The sequence below is a fragment of the Malus sylvestris genome, chromosome 3 (genome assembly GCF_916048215.2).
Source record: "Malus sylvestris chromosome 3, drMalSylv7.2, whole genome shotgun sequence".
Taxonomy (NCBI): Eukaryota; Viridiplantae; Streptophyta; class Magnoliopsida; order Rosales; family Rosaceae; genus Malus; species Malus sylvestris.
Window position 1 is genome coordinate 31,757,353 of NC_062262.1, and position 20,586 is coordinate 31,777,938.

At 36.3% G+C, this 20,586-nt stretch overlaps 1 protein-coding gene and 1 long non-coding RNA gene across 4 annotated transcripts; both read left to right on the forward strand.

The window, feature by feature from the left end:
• Positions 1-6,167: 6,167 nt before the first annotated feature.
• On the forward strand, positions 6,168-8,387 carry LOC126614628 (uncharacterized). Of its 2 annotated transcripts, XR_007620456.1 has the most exons (3): positions 6,168-6,387; positions 7,075-7,135; positions 7,849-8,387. It is a non-coding gene; the product is annotated as an uncharacterized LOC126614628 (long non-coding RNA). The 2 variants fall into 2 exon arrangements; XR_007620455.1 differs by lacking the exon at positions 7,849-8,387 and having other exon boundaries at positions 7,075-7,271.
• A 10,720-nt stretch (positions 8,388-19,107) lies between these two features.
• LOC126614623 (uncharacterized) lies at positions 19,108-20,087 on the forward strand. 2 transcript variants are annotated; one of them, XM_050282271.1, is made up of 3 exons: positions 19,115-19,285; positions 19,458-19,520; positions 19,696-20,087. In XM_050282271.1, the coding sequence occupies exons 1-3, from the start codon at positions 19,191-19,193 to the stop codon at positions 19,877-19,879; spliced, it is 342 nt and encodes a 113-aa protein (XP_050138228.1). In that variant the 5' UTR covers positions 19,115-19,190; the 3' UTR covers positions 19,880-20,087. The 2 variants fall into 2 exon arrangements, with proteins under 2 accessions (XP_050138229.1, XP_050138228.1); XM_050282272.1 differs by lacking the exon at positions 19,458-19,520 and having other exon boundaries at positions 19,108-19,285.
• The last annotated feature ends 499 nt before the right edge of the window (positions 20,088-20,586 follow it).

Sequence of the window (20,586 nt, forward strand, 5' to 3'; positions counted from 1 at the left end):
ATGGATGAGTTAACAGGACATATTCAAGATGATATTCCTTGGTGTATGCTTTTCGCAGACGATATAGTGTTGATAGATGAAACTCAGGAAGGGGTAAATGCAAAGCTTAACCTTTGGAGAGAAGTGTTGGAATCTAAAGGTCTTCGCCTAAGCCGATCAAAGACAGAATATATGGAGTGCAAGTTCAGTGCAAATGGAGGCCAAAACGAGTTAGGGGTGAGGATCGGAGATCAAGAAATACCAAAGAGCGACCGTTTTCGTTACCTAGGATCTATCTTGCAAAAGAACGGAGAATTAGATGGAGATCTCAACCATAGAATACAAGCTGGATGGATGAAGTGGAAGAGTGTATCCGGCGTGTTGTGTGACCACCGTATGCCACTGAAGCTCAAGGGAAAATTTTATAGGACGGCAATAAGGCCGGCAATGCTGTATGGCACAGAATGTTGGGCGGTGAAGCATCAACACGTACACAAAATGGGTGTAGCGGAGATGAGGATGCTTCGTTGGATGTGTGGGCACACGAGAAAGGATAAGATTAGGAATGAGGATATCCGGGGTAAAGTAGGAGTAGCCGAAATTGAAGGAAAGATGAGAGAAAATCGGTTACGGTGGTTTGGACATGTGCAAAGAAGGCCTACTGACGCTCCGATTAGAAGATGCGACTATGGGATAGAGGTTCAGGGCCGAAGGGGTAGAGGAAGACCTAGGAAAACTTTGGAAGAGACTCTAAGAAAAGACTTAGAGTACTTTGATCTAACGAAGGACATGACACAGGACCGAGCACAATGGCGTTCTAAGATTCATATAGCCGATCTCACTCAGTGACTTGGATTTTCCAAGTCTCAAACCGAGAAGTTTTCCTCACTCAGGAAATTAAGGGAACACTACCTCAACCTACATGCTCCACTCACAAAGCTTCAACAAAAGAAAATTCAAAGAAGGCTTTAGTGTATTTAACACAATATGTTGAAATGAAGGAAAGCTTATTTATTGATATCCCCGATAAGCTACAAATATGTACATATACATAAGTCAAAATAAACAAACAAGAGGGAGCATTCACAAAGGTTGCTTAGGAGAAGTCTCAGCAGTCGGTAGAGCCCCAGAAAGAGAAGGCACCGTAGGGGGATCATTCGGAGCCTCAGTACTGGACAGAACCCTAGAAGGAGGAGGCATAAGAGGTTGATCATTTAGAGCTTCATTAAGCGGTACAGCCCCAGAAGACGAAGGCAATAAATGCCTTTGGAACAAACCCACAAATCTCTGATGATCAAGTAAAACCTGACCATCAGATTCCTTCATCTGGTCAAGCTTCCTCTTCATGTTTGTAGCATAGTCATGTGCGAGCCGGTGCAACTGTTTATTCTCATGCTTGAGCCCTTTAATCTCCTGTTTGAGACTCATCACTTCAGTCGCCAATGATTCAACTTGGCGGGTTCGAGCAAATAGGCGTTGGGCCATATTAGACACAGAACCTGCACACTGAACACTGAGAGCCAGAGAATCCTTAACAGCTAACTCATCAGACCGTTTGGAAAGTAGTCTGTTATCTTTGGGAGTGAGAAGGTTCCTGGCCACCACCGCAGCGGTCATATCATTCTTCATCACGGAATCCCCAACGGTAAGAGGACCAGTAGGGGAGACGAAGGATGAGCGCCATATGTTGTCGGGAGAAGGCGGGGCTGCCTCTTCAACAAGGTTCAAGTCAAAACGACGGTCGGAGGGGCCAGACATTTTCAAAGGTGTTGAAGAGAGAAGATGTCGGACAAATCAAGATCTTAGAAGTGCAAGAATGGAGCTTCTATTGGTGGAGATTCAAGTGTGCTTTGGAACTTAATGCCAGCCCCTATAAAAATCTGCACTCGACGGAGCTTCAGAAATCGAAGAGGCGTCTGCTCAGAAATCGAAGAGGCGTTTGCTTTCTCAAAAGTAAGGCTGCTTAGATACCACAAGGGTCGATCTCAGAAATCGAAAAGGCGTTTGCTTTCTCAAAAGCTGGGCTGCGCAAAGACCACGAAGGCCGATCTCAGAAATCGAAGACGCGCTTGCTTTCTCAAAAGCTGGGCTGCTCAGAGACCATGAGGGCCGATCTCAGAAATCGAAGAGGCACCTACTTTTCCAGCCTTGTCAGCACCTGTCACACGCACACTTAGCTTTGCGGAAATTATGGGCATTCGGTCGAAGACTCCTGGTGAAGTAGAAAGCACATGAGTCTTACTGTTCAATCACCCACTTCCCACACGCAACAGTAGCTCATGGGTACCATAGATACCTTTGCCAAAGTTCTCTGCCAAAGTTGAACACGTGAAGCTTGCAGCTCCCACTACATAGCTCTAACCAAGAAGGGTAAAAGAATAGCAAAGAAACAACACTAACAAAGTTTAGACACATAAATTTTGAAGGTCTAGCTACTATATTATTACCCACAAGGGTAAATGAACAGTACCACTGCTGGATAATTGGAAAGTCCCTGTGTGTCAACCTCTGTGCTTCGTGGCAAGGTAGACTATCAAACATGCCCAACCTTTACTCACATTACAGAAAACACTCCCAACAAGATTGCTTGCTCCAAAATCGAAGAGGCACCGTCTTCCGAATCTCGAGAGCCAGACTCCCAGCATGACTACTTTCTAAAAAATCGAAGAGAGGGTAAAGGAACAGTACCATTGCTGGATAATTGGAAAGTCCCTGTGTGTCAACCTCTGTGCTTCGTGACAAGGTAGACTAGCAAACATGCCCAACCTTTACTCACATTCGAGAAAACACTCCCAACAAGATTGCTTGCTCTAAAATCGAAGAGGCACCGCCCTCCGAATCTCGAGAGCCAGACTCCCAACATGACTACTTTATCAAAAATCGAAGAGACACCGCTCTCCGAATCTCGAGAGCCAGACCCCCAGCATGATTGCTTTCTCAAAAATCGAAGAGGCATCGTTCCCCGAATCTCGAGAGCCAGATCCTCGATAGGATTGCTTGTTCGAAAACCGAAGAGGCAACACTTTCCCAACTTCAAGAGCCGGATCTCCTTGGATAAAGCTGTCTGTAATCTTCACACGCAACATCAGCTTTCCAGATACCACATACCACTTTTTCAAAGTGCTCTGACAGCTTTAAAACATGTGAAGCTGGCAGCTCCCACTACCGTGCTATGACCAAGTAGGGTAAAGGAATAGCATTACTACTTGTTGTTAAGGAGACTCCTATATATGTCGACCTCCATCCTCAACGGACAGGCAGACCTGCAAAAATGCTCAACCCTTCCTCATATCTGAGAGGGCACTCCCAACGAAGCCTTTCGAAATATTCAGCTTTCTTTCCCCCCGATAATACCTCTGCAAACAAGCTATACTAGAGCAAGAATATCTCATATCATCAGGGTTAAAAGTAAGAGTATCTCATATCATGCTTTTTCCCTGTCTTTTCCTTTAGCCTTGTTCTTACCTGCAAGACAAGGAGAAAGAGAGCAATCAGTCAGTACTTGGAATCAAGCTTCCAGCCAGGAACTGACTGCCTGAAACCCCTTACCTGATTACTTACCTGACATTGCTCTCGAGTACTCATCTTCAACATCTTATGCTTCCAGGGAAGATACCGCATATGCCTGAGGAACAGATAGGGCAAAGGAGAAGGATACAAGGAAGCATGTGGAGACAAGCGTAACAGCACACGTGCCGATACATCCATTACTCTGTCAAAGCAAAAGTATCCCATATCAGCAGGATCGAACGTACTCTAGATTTGATGGACTTGTTTTGACCCTCAAATTCTTCAGTCGGCTTTATACTCTGGAGGAAACCAGAAAACCCTCCAGCTCAGTTCAAGAATAAGCCTGTGGAAAGTTACTTCTTCAAAAGCAAAAGTATCCCATATCATCTCTCCTCATTTTCTTCTCTTTATCCTTCATGCTGCCTGCAAGATAGGGAGACTGTGAACAATCAGCCGGAGCTATGATTGCTTACCTTGTATGTCACCTCTTTCAGCAGATTCCCTAGCTCGGCGACTTGGGGGACTCCTACTACATGGTTTGTATCGTGCTTGACCAAACCTGAAACTACAAGTAAGCTTCAAGTGAAATTGATACATTACCTTGTGCATCTCCACCAGTTAAAGATACCACCCCTGGATGGAGGAAGAGTACTTCCAGATAAGATGCCCCATCTACCTATGAGATAGATAAGGCACGTCAAGACGATACCACACTCCGATACTTAGAAGTTTCGTGATTGCGAGATCATTCTCCCACAATATTTCCTAATGTCATTTGTATTAAATCATTCACTTGTACTCACTAAAGGAGAGCTTGAACCTATGTACTTGTGTAAACCCTTCACAATTAATGAGAACTCCTCTATTCCGTGGACGTAGCCAATCTGGGTGAACCACGTACATCTTGTGTTTGCTTTCCTATCTCTATCCATTTATATACTTATCCATACTAATGACCGGAGCAATCTAGCGAAGATCACAAAAAGCGACCGTTTTCGCTACCTAAGATCTATCGTGCAAGAGAACGGAGAATTAGATGGAGATCTCAACCATAGAATACAAGCTGGATGGATGAAGTGTAAGAGTGCATCCGGTGTGTTGTGTGACCGTCATAGGTCACTGAAGCTCAAGGGAAAATTTTATAGGACGGCAATAAGGCCAGCGATGTTGTATGGCACATAATGTTGGGCGGTGAAGCATTAACACGTACACAAAATGGGTGTGGCGGAGATGAGGATGCTTCGTGGGATGTGTGGGCACACGAGAAAGGATAAGATTGGGAATGAGGATATCCGAGGTAAAGTAGGAGTAGCCGAAATTGAAGGAAAGATGAGAGAAAATCGGTTCCGGTGATTTGGACATGTGCAAAGAAGGCCTACTGACGTTCCGGTTCGAAGATGTGACTACTGGACAGAGGTTCAGGGCCGAAGGGGTAGAGGAAGACCTAGGAAAACTTTGGAAGAGACTCTAAGAAAAGACTTAGAGTACTTGGATCTAATGGAGGACATGACACAAAACCGAGCGCAATGGCGTTCTAGGATTCATATAGCTGACCCCACTTAGTGGGAAAAGGCTTTGTTGTTGTTATTGTTGTATATCAGTTCAAGTCATGCTTCACATATTTATAATCACATGCTAACTTATCGCATATTCATTACATCTGCTAGCTTATCACGTATTCACCACATATGCTAGCTCATCACGTATATTCATTACGTCTACTAGCTTATCACGTATTCACCACATATGTTAGCTTATCACGTATATTCATTATATATATGCTAGCATTTCACCATATATAGGCTAGCATCTAAGTCGGAGTCACCTTTACTGACCTATACGACATATTCATATCTTATCAATCATGACTAGCATGCAAGTCGGAATCACCTCTAGTGACCTATACGACATATTGGTATTTCATAACATATCTCATCAATCATGGCTAGTATATAAGTCGAAGTCACCTCTAGTGACTTATAAGACATATTCATATCTCATCACATATCTCATCTAGGGGTGGGTTCGGTACGGTTACCATACCAAAACCCTTGTACCAATTACCGTACCAAACTTTCGGTTTGGTAAAATCTATTACTACTACCGTACCAAACTTTCGGTATTGCCAAAAGTTTGGTTGGCATGGTATGGCAATGGTAATTGCCATTTTGTTTTGGGACAAAATATGTTTTTGTTTTTTTAACCCAATTCAAGGGCAAAACTTTTTTTTTTTGTACCTTTATCTTATACATTATAGATTAAATTCATCTATTATTCATCATTCACAATTCATACACATAATAATTCAAATGAAGCATCAAGATTCATCATGAAAATTAAGCTTACAATCCAAATAGAAGTTACGAACCAAAACAAATAGAAGTTAACAATCCAAATAGAAATTAAAGTTTCAAACCAAATGAAAATCGAAAGTAAACTATATATTATTTATTTAATTATTTATTTGTTTACTATATATTAACCTTGTCTAATTACCTGTTTATATTTATTTTATTTATTGATTTTAGCTTTACTTCTATAATTATTTTGGTCTAAAATAATTGGCTGGTCAAGGTCAATGCTATTGTTGGCAACGCCTCCCTATTTACACACACCCGTAGCAGATTATGGGAGTACGGAGATAGGTTCAACTTATCTCTTGTTGCTACACCTTCCAATAAGAGAATAGCTATAACCGACTCTTAACCTCCTATAAATAGGAGTGCTTTTCATTCATTTGAAAGAGGAAAACAGACGGAAGAAGGGAAAAATAATTCGAGAGAAAGAGACCAGGATAGAGAGAGAGAGTTGTTTTTCTGTGGTTTCTGTTGAGAGTGAGAGAGCGATCGATTGAGTGAGGGAGGGAGGACTGTGGAGTCAGTAGCTTTCTTTGTGTGGGTAACAATTTCTATACCTTGTTTATCTTTTCATAACTATTATATATTTTCCTTGTTTATATCTGTCGTGGAGTTTCTATTCGAAGTTAGTTTATACAAATTCTTCGCTTGATCAAATCTAATGTAATTTGGCTTCAAATCTATATATATCTTTGATTTGGCTGTCTTATTATAAAATATGAAAGAACTATGATAAACCCTAGTTTGACAAATCCAATTCAATTTCCTTTTCCAAAACTACTTTATATTTATACAATATTATGTTAATTTGATTGAGAATAGAATGAAGTTTATATATACACATATGCTACGCTATCAATATATGTAGATGTATATGTATAGCTATTTTTATATACATTAGTATATACTGGAACAAAACCACACTAAGTCTTAAGTTTTTTGCACAATATATCGTCTAGGTTATAAATGATTAATCATGTTGGTAAATGGTTTTATGTAAGGTTATTTTATACAAATTACATAAGGTTTTGAAGGCAGAGGACTATCTAAGTTTATTCTTTCTTTTGGTCTCCATAATATGTTTACTATACACAAAACTATTTTTCATAGTATTATAGGTCAACCAATTTGATATCTGATTTGAGTGGTAGTAAATTAGTAACCCAAGTACTTTGATTAGTTAGAGTCTATGTCTTGCATATAGTGATTTGCTTATACTTGTGAATAGGATTTTATCAAGGTGGTGAACTCTTGTAATAGAGACTTGGAACAAATACTTTGGAGTCCAGGTAGGAGAAATACGGCAAACCTTTACGGAGATTGACTTTATTAAATTTCGTGAAGTGTGATATTATCATTATCGATCTTATTGCTTGATTAATGTGATTTGATGCTCATTGAATAAATGTTTATCTTGGGTGTTTACTTATTATTTGTTATGGAATTATTGGTGAAATGCTATTTGCTGAGAATATGTTGTGGTACATGTGAATGATGAAATAAGATTATTTGTGCATCACTCATGTGTGAGATTAGTTGGAAGTTTGGTATTGAGGAAGAAGTTCTAGAAATGAGGGTAGTTGGAAATATTTTTTGTGTAGTTGAGCCAAACTCTTAGTAGGTACCAAGTCTCAGGCGAGCCCACTGTGCACATTTTCTTTGAGGGTAATTCGGGATTGGCGACGAAGGGTTTGGCAAGATGACTAACAAAAGGGGAAATTGTGATGATTGAGTTACAAGGGTTAATTTGTATATTAAAACATTATAACCACCATTGCAGAGGTAAAATGCACGGTATGGGACGTGCAGGTCCGCGTGTTTTATTATATGAATTAATGGGTAGAGATGAAGAGTATTGCATTGCACTCATGCATTATTATTGATAATGATTTGGTGCTTGATTACAAGATTTTATAACACGTAATTTAGTATTGTCAATTATTATGATAATGTTATGTCCCTACTGAGCTTTGGTAAAGCTCACCCCTCTCTTGTTATGTAGGTTTACGAACTAAACAGTTTAAGAGGGTAGACATGATGAGATCGGATTAAGTGTGAGGATAGGATTTTGTATTTATTTATTTTAGTCTTGTAAAGAATTCTGGATTTCTTTTTATAAGAGGAATTTTATTTTTCACTCCATTATTTCAGTTTTACTTTAATTATTTAGTTTTTAACTCACGTTTCGGATTCGGGTTCAAGTTTTTACTATCGACCTCGGGTCCGGGGCGTGATAGACAATCTCAACAGTGGTTGTGGCCATAGGTCGATATTCAGCTTCAGTGGAAGAACGACTGATTGTATGTTGTTTCTTAGAGCTCCAAGAGATAGGATTGGAACCAAGAAACACCACAAAACCAGTTGTAAAGCGTTGATCATTAGGATCACCTGCCCAATCCGCATCTATGTATGCTCAAATGTCTAAATCTCCAGGTATAAAACAGACTCCCCAATCCATAGTTCCTCTAAAATATCTCAAAATCCTTGTAACAACAACAAAATGAGACTCTAATGGAGTGTGCATAAACTAACAAACTTGACTAACTGAGTATGTAATGTCAGGACTTGTGAATGTTAGGTATTGTAGAGCCCTAACAATGCTTCTGTAATGTGTAGGATATGAATATAGAGAACTGCCACGATTTATTAATTTTTATTAGGATGACATGGAGTAATGCAAGGCTTGCACTAAACCATATCTATCTTCTGCAGCAAGTCTTGTATATACTTAGATTGATGAACAAACAACCCCTGTGGATGATATTCAATTTGTAGACCTAGAAAATAATGAAGACCTAAGTCTTTCATATCAAACTCCTTAGTTAAGTGTTGAACCACAGATTGGACACTAGCATCATGATCCCCAGTGAGTATAATATCGTCCACATATAACAATAACACAACCATATGAAGACCATCATGCTTTAAAAAAGAGAGAAGGATTTGCATAAGAAGCTTTAAATCCAAGAGAAACAAAAAATGAGGTAAACCGGGCATTCCAACCTCGTGGAGCTTGTTTTAGTCTATAGAGGGACTTTTGTAACTTGAACACATACTCAAGATGATCAACATCAACAAAACCTAGATCTTAAGACATATACATTTCCTCCTCAAGGAAACCATGTAAAAAAGCATTTTTGACATCGAGTTGTTTCAATTTCCAACCTTTAGTAGCTGCCAAGGATAACATCAATCTCATTGTGGTTGGTTTAACCATAGGGCTGAAGGTCTCATAATAGTCTAGTCCTGCTTTTTGAGAAAAACCCTTGGTCACTAACTGGGCCTTGTGCTTAACAATAGAACCATATGGATGCCTCTTGACCTTGTAGATCTATTTGCAGCCCACTAGGTTTTTATTTTGAGGTAGAGTAACAAGGGACCAAGTTTTTGTTGAAGTAAAACATTCATTTCCTCTTTCATTGCCTGTTTCTACTCAATAAGCTGTAGTAAATGAGGTTGGTTTTGTGCCAATGGAAGACTAAACTATAGCACTGAAAACCTGTTTCTTCTTAGAAATACCATACTTGAAATTGGTTTGCATAGGATGACAATTCTGAGAATTAATGTTCACAAGTTGTAGATCTGAAACCTGAGATGTGGTGATGTCTGGATGTAACTCTGATATAGGAGATGACTTAGAAGTACCATGGACAACTGAAGTAATAGGAGATGAGACAATATCACAATGTGAAAGAGAACTAGACTGAGTAACTTGAGGTGATGCAACAGTTGGTTGAAAAACATATGGTAAAGGTATGGCGATAATGGGAGACTGATGGAAGGTATTGGAATGAACAATGTGTGGTGGTGAGGTAGAAGTTTGTAAGGAAGAAGATTGCTTGTCAAATGGTTGAGACAATGTAGGATAATGTGTTTCATTAAACAACACATGTTTGGAAACTATCAACTTGTTTTTGGAAACATCAAAACAAATGTATCCTTTGTATTGTGCAGCATAACCCACGAAAATACACGGTGTTGTCTTAGGATCAAGCTTATTGGTTCTATAAGGTTTCAGAGAAGGATAACAGGCACATCCAAAAACTTTTAAGTGATCTAATCTACGTGGAGAGTGAAACAACACTTCAAATGGTGATTTCATTCCAAGAACAGGTGTGGGCATCCTATTAATAAGGTAGGTTGCAGTAACACAGGCATGATATAAAAAAAGGTTGATAAGGAAGCTTGTTGAAGAAGAGTAATAGCTATTTCAATAACATGCCTATTCTTTCTTTCAGCTAAGCCATTTTGCTCAGGTGTGTATGGGCACAAAATTTGGTGAACAATGCCTTTGGACTTAAGAAAAGATTGAAAATGAGAACTAATATACTCTCCACCACCATCACTTTGCAAAATTTTAATAGTCTTAGCAAAGGAAGTAACAATATAGGCTTGAAATTGAACAAAGAGTCCAACACAGTAGCTTTATTTATAACAGGGAATATCCATGTATACCTAGTACATTCATCTATGAATGATACATAGTACATATAACCTTCTAGAGACATTTAAGGAGCAGGGCCCCATACATCTGTATGTATCACTTCAAAGGGAGTTGAAGACTTAGAAGCATGTACAGGAAATGGCAATTTTGTGAACTTGCCTTTTAAGCAAGAAATACAAGGTTGAGGATTTGTGGTACTAAGAAATGGAATGGATGACCTACTAAGAGTTGTTTGTACAATAGAATTGGTAAGGTGTCCCAATCTACAATGCCATAGTGTAGAACTAATTTTTTGCCCAAGAAATACTGTTGGAGGACCAGTTGAAGGTTTGAACACAGGAATGGGGTAAATTGCATTGTTACTCAGTCCTTAATGTTCTTTGGGTGACCTTGTCTTGTACACATACAAAAAATTCATCAACAATGCATTTACAATTGTTATCTTTACACAGTTGATAAATAGGCAACAAGTGTTTAGACAATTAAGGGACATGCAGAATAGAGTTCAATTTAAACATGTGAGACTTAGTGGAAATATGAGAACTGCCATAATTAGCAATTTGTAAACCTTCACCATTTGCTCCAATGACAGTGTCATTAACAGGATAAGGAGCAGCCATATGGAGATTAGATAGATCACTGGTCATATGATTGGTTGCCTCATAGTCAAGAAACCAATACTCCTGTTGTGGTGCAGAAGGTGATGCTTGAGCTCGAGCAATCATAGAAATGTGAGAGTTGTTTTGGGAACCTTCAGGATGCTGAAAGAACTGAGAATTCATTGTAGGAACATAATTATAAGGAACATTAGTCATTCCAGTGTGTGGAGCTTGAGATTGCACTGAAGATTAGTATTGTGATAGATAATGTTGTGGATAAGAGTGGTACTATGATGAATTGAATGGTTGGTGTGTATCTTGGTTTTTATCAAAACATGTAGTTGCAGTATGCTCCACTCAATGACAAATTTGACAACTATTCTGAAAACAGGTAAGTGCAGAATGTCATTTTCGATCGCATATCTGACATATTTGTTGAGGATTATGAGAAACTTAAGATCTTTGAGGGTGAAATGTAGTGTGTGAGAACCCAATTGCACCATAAAAAGGTTGGTTATTATATTGTGACTGATTTCCAGCAAAGAATTTCTTGCCTTTGCCTTTGGATTTGAAGTTGTTCCCCTTAAAATTATTGTAAGTCCCTGAGCCATGTTAAGAAACAAAAGCCTGAGGTCAAAAGAATGAAATTTGTGAAAACTAAGGCATGAATGGCATTTGGGCAATCAATTGTGAAAAAGAAGTAGCAGGAAAGGACAAATTGTTGTTGCCAGAGAAGTGACCACTCTCAGACCTAGAAACATATGATTTTGTACCTGAAGAGCCACCAACATCAAATGTAGAACCAGTAGTTTGGCATGCATGGCTGACAATAAAGGAATCTATCTAGTGATTTCATCTAATGCAGATTCTTCAACCCTCAGTTATGATCGAAGTTCCTTAAGAGATACCAGATTCTCACGACCACGAATCACTGCTTTAATGATGTTAGACTCATGAGGTAGACCTCTCAATACCACAATAACAATGTCCTCATCAGATATGAATATATCCACTGCTGCCAATTGATCCTTAACATCCTTGATTCGTTGCAAATATGCATCAATGTTCTCAGAGCCCTTCGTAAAATTTGAAGATTAATCTTCATTTGCACAATGCTAGTCCTAGTCATATTGGCAAATCTTTAATGGAGACAAGTCCACATCTCTCTCGAGCTTTTACAACCAATCACACAAGATAATGCTGCCGTAGACAAAGTGGCAGTAATAAGTGGCATTAAAGCCTTATCATGAATCTTCCAAACTTTATATGCATCAGCTACAATTTGTTCGTTTTCCACTATGTCATGATTAGAATCAGAAACATCACAGCGTGCTGGGCAAGGAATTGATCCATCAAGGAAGCCTCGAATTCCATTAACATCCAACAACAGTTCCAATTGGAAATTCCAAGTAACATAATTGGAATCATCAAGTTTTACCGTAATAGTGTTACTCACACTTGCAATCGAGGAAGAAATTGGGGATTGTGTAAGAGCCAATTGTGCAGTGGTAACCATGTTTGTATAACTGACAAACCTCAAATCTTGAATCGCAAGAACACAATGGAATCAACAGATGACACCATAAACAAACATAAGAAGTGCAACAAGTTCATAGTAGAGAGGGCATAAACAGATTCAAGAACCCACAACAATAATCCCAAAAATTAGGGTTTTAGGAGAAAAATAAAAGATTTCAACAATTAACAGCAATACAATCTTTATGCAGAAGAAATATCAAATCTACAACCAATGAAGATGAACAACGACTCAAGACGACGAAAAATCCCTAAATTCTAGGGTTTTGTAGAGCACCGACTTTGAACAACGACAACTGAAATCAGAAGTAACACCTGTAACACCGACAACGAACTACGAAGCAACAAACAGAAGGAGCGGAAGCAAGAAGGATCGGCAACCGATGGTGTTAACCACACCGGCGAAGATACCATGTCAACATAGCTAAAAATACATAAGCTTTGCCATGGAGGTAGTGAGAGAAACTGTCGAAAAAGTTTAGAGAGAGAGAGAGGATATTTCAACTGAAAACTTTCTATTTCTATTAAGTTAATCATTACAAGACACTCCTACTATTTATACTCATACAACCTCATAATACCCTTACGACAAATCTCAACAGCCACTAATATAAAGACAAGTGGCATCCTCTACATAACTCAAATGATAAAATACAAATATCCCTTATATTCTAACACTGATAGCTTTCTGGTTTTGTTTTGTCTTTTACTGTTTAGATCAACGGTTGCAAAATTGACAATGATTTTTTTTAAATTTTTTACTCCCAAAATTTAAGGATTATACTATAAGGATACTTTTATTGGAGTTAATATTCTTTTAGGGACAAATATATTCCTTTTGAGTCCCTAAATGAATCCTCAAAAGTTTTAGGAGTCCCTGGAGATGCTTTAACAAACTTACAAACAAAACCTATTGAGCTGACCAATCCATTTCACTTATAATCTAACCACTCACAAGCTAACGTTTGTCAATATGAGATATATGATACTCTCAACAAGATATGCATGTGTGACTACTAGCCTTTTCATTTTGTGTACTATCTAAATAATTAGGGTAGGGTTGTTCTTGAGTTTTTAGTAATTGAAAAGTTATAATGGAGTCTTTTCGACATATTGTTTAATATTAAAAAAGAGCATGGATAGATTTGTTTCTCTATATGTCCTTTATCAAATGCAGTGTTCTAAAAATCGGCCTAGGCGGCGCTTAGGCGTTGGGCGGTAGGCTTCCGTGGCGATTTTGGGCAAAACTTTCAATAAAACGGAGAAGGTTTAGGCGGCCGACTAGGCGGCGTTAGGCGGCACTAGGCAGTGCTAGGCGGTGCTAGGTGGCATGGTAAATGGTTCCTCGTTTCTCTGATCAGTGTCCGTGAAAATTGCAAACCCAGATCATCTCGTCGCGTGGCATCTTAGATTTGACCAGTATTGCAAACCCAAGACTTTTGTGCATGAAAACGGAGAAGCGCGGTGATGGATAGAGGGAGATGTGTGGTGGAGAGATGAAGGGATTGAAGGAGTTGTTTTAATTTGGAGGGATAGAGGGAGATATTTTCGATGTTTGATTTGTGGTTTTTCAGGAAAGAAGAAGAAGAAGATGGAAAGAAAAAGACAAAGAGAGAACGAGCAACAGCGAAACCACAAATCAAAATCTGAAAAGATGGCTAGTTTGGCATGAAGAAGAAGAAGATGGAAAGTGGAAAAGTCTGAAAAGATGCATAGTTTGGTGTGAAGACCACCAGCCTTATCACAAAATAAAGGGACAAACAATAATTACCCACTATCCCCTAATAAATAAATTATATAAATTATTAGATAATATTTTATTATTTGTTCTTTTTAAAACAACACTATATTACTCTTGCATTACATTATTTTATTATTTTTCTTTGGAAAAATTAGTATCCGGTCCCTAGTTTTTATTGTTCATTGACTAACACCTTATTAGTTTTCAAATTTTGATTCAAGTCCTTAGCATTAATGTGATAATGAATTTACATGTTTATTATATAATTTTTTTAATATAAAAATTAGTAATTAATTTAGGGTTTAATACTCACACCTCTATTAAACTTCTAATTAATTTTCAATTCAAACATTTCCAAAATAATAAAAAATTAAATTAAATTAAGTTTGTACCTATTAGTGTTTTTTTATATATAAAAAGATTCTCAATTTTTTAATCTTAAATGTACCCATTCATATAATTTTTCAATTTTTTTAATCTTAAATGTACCCATTCTCAAATATATCAATTTGTTATATGTAAAATGTACCTTTTTTTAATATAAAATCCATTCAAATTTTTTAATCCATGTTTAAACTTATATGGGTACATTCTTTTTCGTTGATTTGAGAATGTATCCATGTTTTGGTACAATAACTTTTTTTGTTAATTTTGGTTAATGTACCCATACATATATATACACACACACACAATATAATAGAGAGAATAATTTAAATTTTATTATTTTTAATCCCATAAATTATGGGTTTTATTTAAAATCTCATTAATATAAACAATTAAAACTTTCAATTTTTAATTTTTAATTAAAAAAATATAGTAACTTACATTATTACATTAATATCAGGGACCTCAATCAAAAACTAAAAACTAACAAGGTTTCAATCAAAGAATATTGATAGATAGGGACCGCATCCAAAGTGTCCCTTTTTCTTTTTATGATCAGAATAAGATCAGCTTATATTATACTCTTATGTTAGATATGTATATTTTTTTTAAATAACATTTTCCTCAATATTTAATCATCTACTATAAAATAAATTTAACTAATTTATATGGTATATAATATATTTATTCCAAGATATACAAGAATAATTTTTTTGTAAGTGTTAATATGTACTTATTTATAAGATATACAAGAAATTTACCTAAATTTGCCTAGGCGCTAGGTGTCAGCCAACCGCTCGACTAGCGCCTAACGTTTTTTAGAACCTTCACACGTAGTAGTTTCGCTAAAATAAAATGATATTAAGGGAAAAGTACAAACTTTCAAGAACCAAATGTACTTCTAGGAAATATTTGAGAGAGACTAGAGATATGTAGAAAATGGAAAAAATAAAGAAAAAACATTTGAATGTTTAATTTGGGACCCTTTTGGTGTTGGGATGGTTGACAGCCGGTGCCGCACTTGCTAAAAAATGATTCTAAAGAAAGAGAAAACAACTAACTGATGACAGTACCTTTTCCATTGTTTTGTTTTGTTTTTTAGTTTGTTATTACACCAAATGATTTATTAAGTTAGTTCAATTTAATCAGTTTAATCTACTCTTAGCCAGTCTACTCAAATAATCCACTTAGAGATAATACCGTGCAACAAAACGCAACATAAGAATAAAAAAGAAATAGCGAGCAGAATGCGTGTTCTGGTCAGCATAGTATATACTATATAGTACCCTCTATAATTTATTCTTCCCACTAACCAGTGACAAGCATACAATAATACTTCCCCAGCTAGCTTGAATTCCTTTTGGGCCTACATGTTCTTTGCTTCTGAAAAAGAGGAAGATGTATGAATCTCGTAACATCCCACGTGAATCATGCTTCCTTTGGATGATAAACCTTCACAAAAAATGGCCAAAAAGAAACCAACCAAAAGGGTGACTATGCTTATGGTGATTTCAACTTAATAATGCGATTTCTGAAATTGATGGGTATTTTATCTACCTCCTTAGCTTCACTTTCTATCCATAAAATATTTTGTGTGTATGTATTTACAAGAATTCGTGATGGAGACTTAGATTCGGTGTCTACTTTCTTGGTCTAGAGTTTAGCTTTCTCTGAGGACGTGACGGCAGCAGTGATTTAGTTTATAATACTTGACATTAGAGTTTTTTTTGTTGTTTGTTTTGCAGCCATCGAGCCTAAGTATCTTGGGTTGCAGCTCTCATTTTGCTTGTGCTTTGTACTTTATATGTTGTTGTTTTGCTTGCTCTTTTTGGACCTTGTACTAATTTTTAATGTAAGTAATCTTGTTTGATAAAAAAAAAAAAAAACTGGGAAAACCACCACCTCTAGATTTTGATGGAAATATAATATTATATTCAGATATTAAATTTATAATTGAATATAAATTAGAAAGAGTATTTTTTTACGAAGAGATACGTGTGACCAAGCATGAAATTCTAGTGAATAGGTGAAACTTTTTACTTTAAGCAATTACTTACTATAAACATATTTTGACTTATGAACTGAATAGTGTTTATTATGTCATCAATATAAGTCATTCTGTTGTCGTCATGTCATTGTTGCGTTGTGAATATATGATCAATATGTATTCGTTAGTAAAGATTGATCATTTTTACAAACCAAATGTTAAAATATGTTTATTATATATAGCTATTCTCTTTTACTTTTCAGAGTGATCATATTCTTTTGAAAGAGACATCTGTGGATGCAAATTTCTTCCTCCTTGATCTTAGACAAAATTGCATCTACAAAACAAATAACACCTTAGGTCAAGGCCAAGAACCTCATGCGCCCACGATGAATGGGGGGGGCTTTGGCGAAGAACCTCCGATGCCAAAGTTAGAATTTAGAGAGAAAAGTGTTTGAGAATTCTAGAGAATTTTAGCAAGAGTTGGAAGTCCCCTTTTTGGGAGAGAATGGAGAGCTTTTTATAGGTGAATGGTGATTAATTTGGTGATTAATGGATTAATTAGGAATTAATCCATTAATTAGCCTAATTAATTTAATTTATATGGAAGGTTTTGAAGGTTATGGAATGGTTTCCTTGTAGAGGATATGGAGTAAAGATGGATGAGATAAATTTGAACTTGTTACCTATTTTGGGCACTCTTGACTCGATTGATGGATGATTCTCCACTGCTCGCGTGTAGGAAACCCGGTGTGTCTCGAGGGCAATTTTGTCCTCTTCACCTAAAAATCCACGTGTCGCCTCTTGATTATTTTTTGCTCCACAACACCTCGACTTTTTTTAGATAGAGAGTCATCTTGCATAATTGTTAAAAGAAGATTTTTCGCTAAGTCATTTATTCTCAAAATTGATGTGTGATTTTTTACATTAAATTTATAATATGAGAGAGTTCAAGTTCAACACATCTTAATCCACCAGAGTCTTATAATTCAGAGTATTATTAATGCTTTTTTCCTCAACCAATTTTAGATTTTTCTATCCTAATTTGCATGTTCACTTCGTAGCTTCATGATTATTTTGAAATTTTCTATAATTTAATATAGTATTAGACCCTTATTTTCCCTACATATTTTAAAGCTATGGGGTTTATCTTCATCATTGCATGGACAATGATTCAATTAGAAAAACCTGAAACAATGTGGAGGGCCCCTAATTGTTGCTAATACCTTAACAAAAAGGTAGAATACATACGAGCCCTAGAAAATTAAAATCAAACCAACGGTCAAAGTCACTCTTTATTTGTGTTAGATGTCCGTCAAGGAAATTTGACTCAAACAAAACAAAAGAGCGAAAGGCAGCCAGAGTCAATATCGGGAGGACAGTGGACACCCATGCACCGCGTGAAGCACCATTTCTCAATTTCCTTCACAAATTAGTAGGCTTTCATTTATGAAGCTGGAAAGACTGAGATTACTAGATGAAGCCAATTAAGAACAAGGACTCGCTAATTATCAGGACAAAATATCTCGATCACACTGAATAGTATTTGATAAAATAAGTTTTTGGGTAATGCTTTTCAGTATATGGTATCAAAGCTAGTCTGTTCGTTTCTCGTGTCATACTTATGTCTAGAAATAACGGTATTGTGAATGAAGAATGTTTCACGTCAAAAAATTAAAATATTTTACATGAATTATAGAAAGCCGAACTATTTTTTATATTGTCAATTGAATTTCACTTCAGATATTTGCATTCTAATAGCTTTTTTGGCTTTACGTTTAGTATTTAATTAGAGTTTATACAAGTCTAAAAGACTAGACAGAGTCTAGACAAAGAGAAAACTAATTTAAATCGAGTGTATAACCACCGAGAATAAGAGCTACATTTATTGAAGAGGGTATTGATCGGTGTTTCATAACCATGATTTTTTTTAGGTAAAGCCACCTCGATCCTTCCCTTTGAATGCCCTAAGAAAAATAGACTAAAATAAAGCGGGAAGACCATTACTACAAAGAACATTTGAAAGTGTTTAACGGTGAGTTAATGGTAGAGAGACTAAATTTTTAAATTTAATTTATAAACTAAATAATATGTTACCAATAAGAAAAAACATGTTAATCAACATCTAAGTAATAATTCAATTATCAACAACCACATCATTTAGTTTACAAAATTTAATTTAGAAATTTAATCTCCCTACCCTTAATGATTATAAGTCCTATGCATCCTATGATTCTTATTTAGCAAAAAAAAAAAAAAAAAGATATTTTTTTTGCTCACTATCAGACGATTACTAAGTTTTCGATATTGATTCAGTAGCTCTTTATTTGAGTCAATTAAATGTAATATATGGTCACATGGATATTCGATCCATTTCAAAATACGTGTCCAAAGACTTTGACGGAGTCATATGTATAACCCAACTCAATCATGGACAAAGACTATACAAACCTTTATCTCTTATGTCACTATAGCCTATAGGGATCAAAAGAGAAAAGGGGAAAAATAATGCAGAATCAAAGCTTTAATAATATTATAATAGTACAAGTTGCCATGCATTCTCATTTCTCACTCTATATAAACCTCGGACTTTTGTTCTTACTAAGAAACCCACACGCAGTTAGTAAACTGATCACTCTGAATTACTGAGATCATGGCTCTAACTGTGCATGGATTCATCGTCCTGCCAAAAACCAACATCGTCCAAATTCCCAGTTGCGAGTCCTACCGTCATCGATCCTTGAATATGTAAGTGATCGAATGTAACTTAATTTGTTTGTTTAATTATCTTTATATATTTGAAATAAATAGAAATCGCTAGTTAATTTGTTGATTGTGTTGCCAATTATATCATATATATGATTGAATTGGACTATATATATATATATATATATATATATATATATATATATATATGCAGGCTGCAGATCACGCATCACGACCATATGCACGCCAACAGAAGGAATATTAGTCGCTCCATAATGTATGGTGGTTTCATCATAATTTACATGCATAAGATTAGTATTACATTTGTTTATATTGGACAAAATATATATATGTATATATTTATTGCTATTTAATTTGATATTTCCTTGGTAAAGATAGTATACTTTGTCTCTAGCTTTTTGATTAAATACTTATTGTTTTCTTATCATAAGATGTGGAGCTAAAAGCAGGCCAGGGATCAGCAAAGGGGGCGGTGGGAAAATCAATGGGACGACGACATCGAGAGAGCAGAATGTTTCTGATGAAATCAGCAGCTCAAAGACTGATCAGAAAAATGGCAAGCAAAGTAACGGAGATGCAAAAGCTACAACAAGAAAGACTGGCTCTACTGGTTGATTAAACATAATTTATGCTTTTTAATTAAGAGATAAGCTGTGTGGTGTGGACTCTGTATGATGGATTGTCTTCTCTCCCTCTTTTCTTAGATATTTGTGTTTATGGTAATTTGCAAGTGTAATTTGGTTACTGTAGCTTCTTTAGTATGCAGACATGTATAATAAATAATCAATTTTTAGTGTTTTATGCAGTGAGGAAGTTAGAAGTATTTCATGACAGCGTCTCATAAATATGTTTTTTTTTCCTTTCAATTTAATATAATAGCAAAATCTTATATATTGAAGGATGATACGATGCAAACTTATAAGAGGGCTTAGACCTAGTGTGTCTTGTGTGTATATATATTGGCAGCCCAGGAAAATATACCCGAGTAATGAAACAGGATAATAACATGATTGAACAATTAACTTACTTTCACAACAAATCAGAAAAGAATAATTAACTTACCTATAAATTAAAAAAAAAAAAGCAATTATATGTTGGCAACTGCATCTCAAAATATATGAGAACGATGGAAAATCATGTGCTACAATAGGGAAATGCAATTTTTCCAATGAGTGTGAAATGGCAAAGGAGATGAAAAAGAGTAAAAAACAAAGCAAAAGGTCGCACTAAAAGAGCCGTTTTTAAGCCACATATTTTGTTAATCCTATAATGCCACATATTTTGTTAATCCTATAATGCGCAAAACTATAGAAGAGACCATT

Bases quoted from the DNA above. Each gene is read 5' to 3' on its own strand.
- LOC126614623 (XM_050282271.1), top strand. From the start codon at position 19,191: ATGGCTCTAACTGTGCATGGATTCATCGTCCTGCCAAAAACCAACATC. The intron at 19,286-19,457 runs GTAAGTGATCGA...ATATATATGCAG, and splicing joins CGTCATCGATCCTTGAATAT to GCTGCAGATCACGCATCACG. The intron at 19,521-19,695 runs GTATGGTGGTTT...TCTTATCATAAG, and splicing joins AATATTAGTCGCTCCATAAT to ATGTGGAGCTAAAAGCAGGC.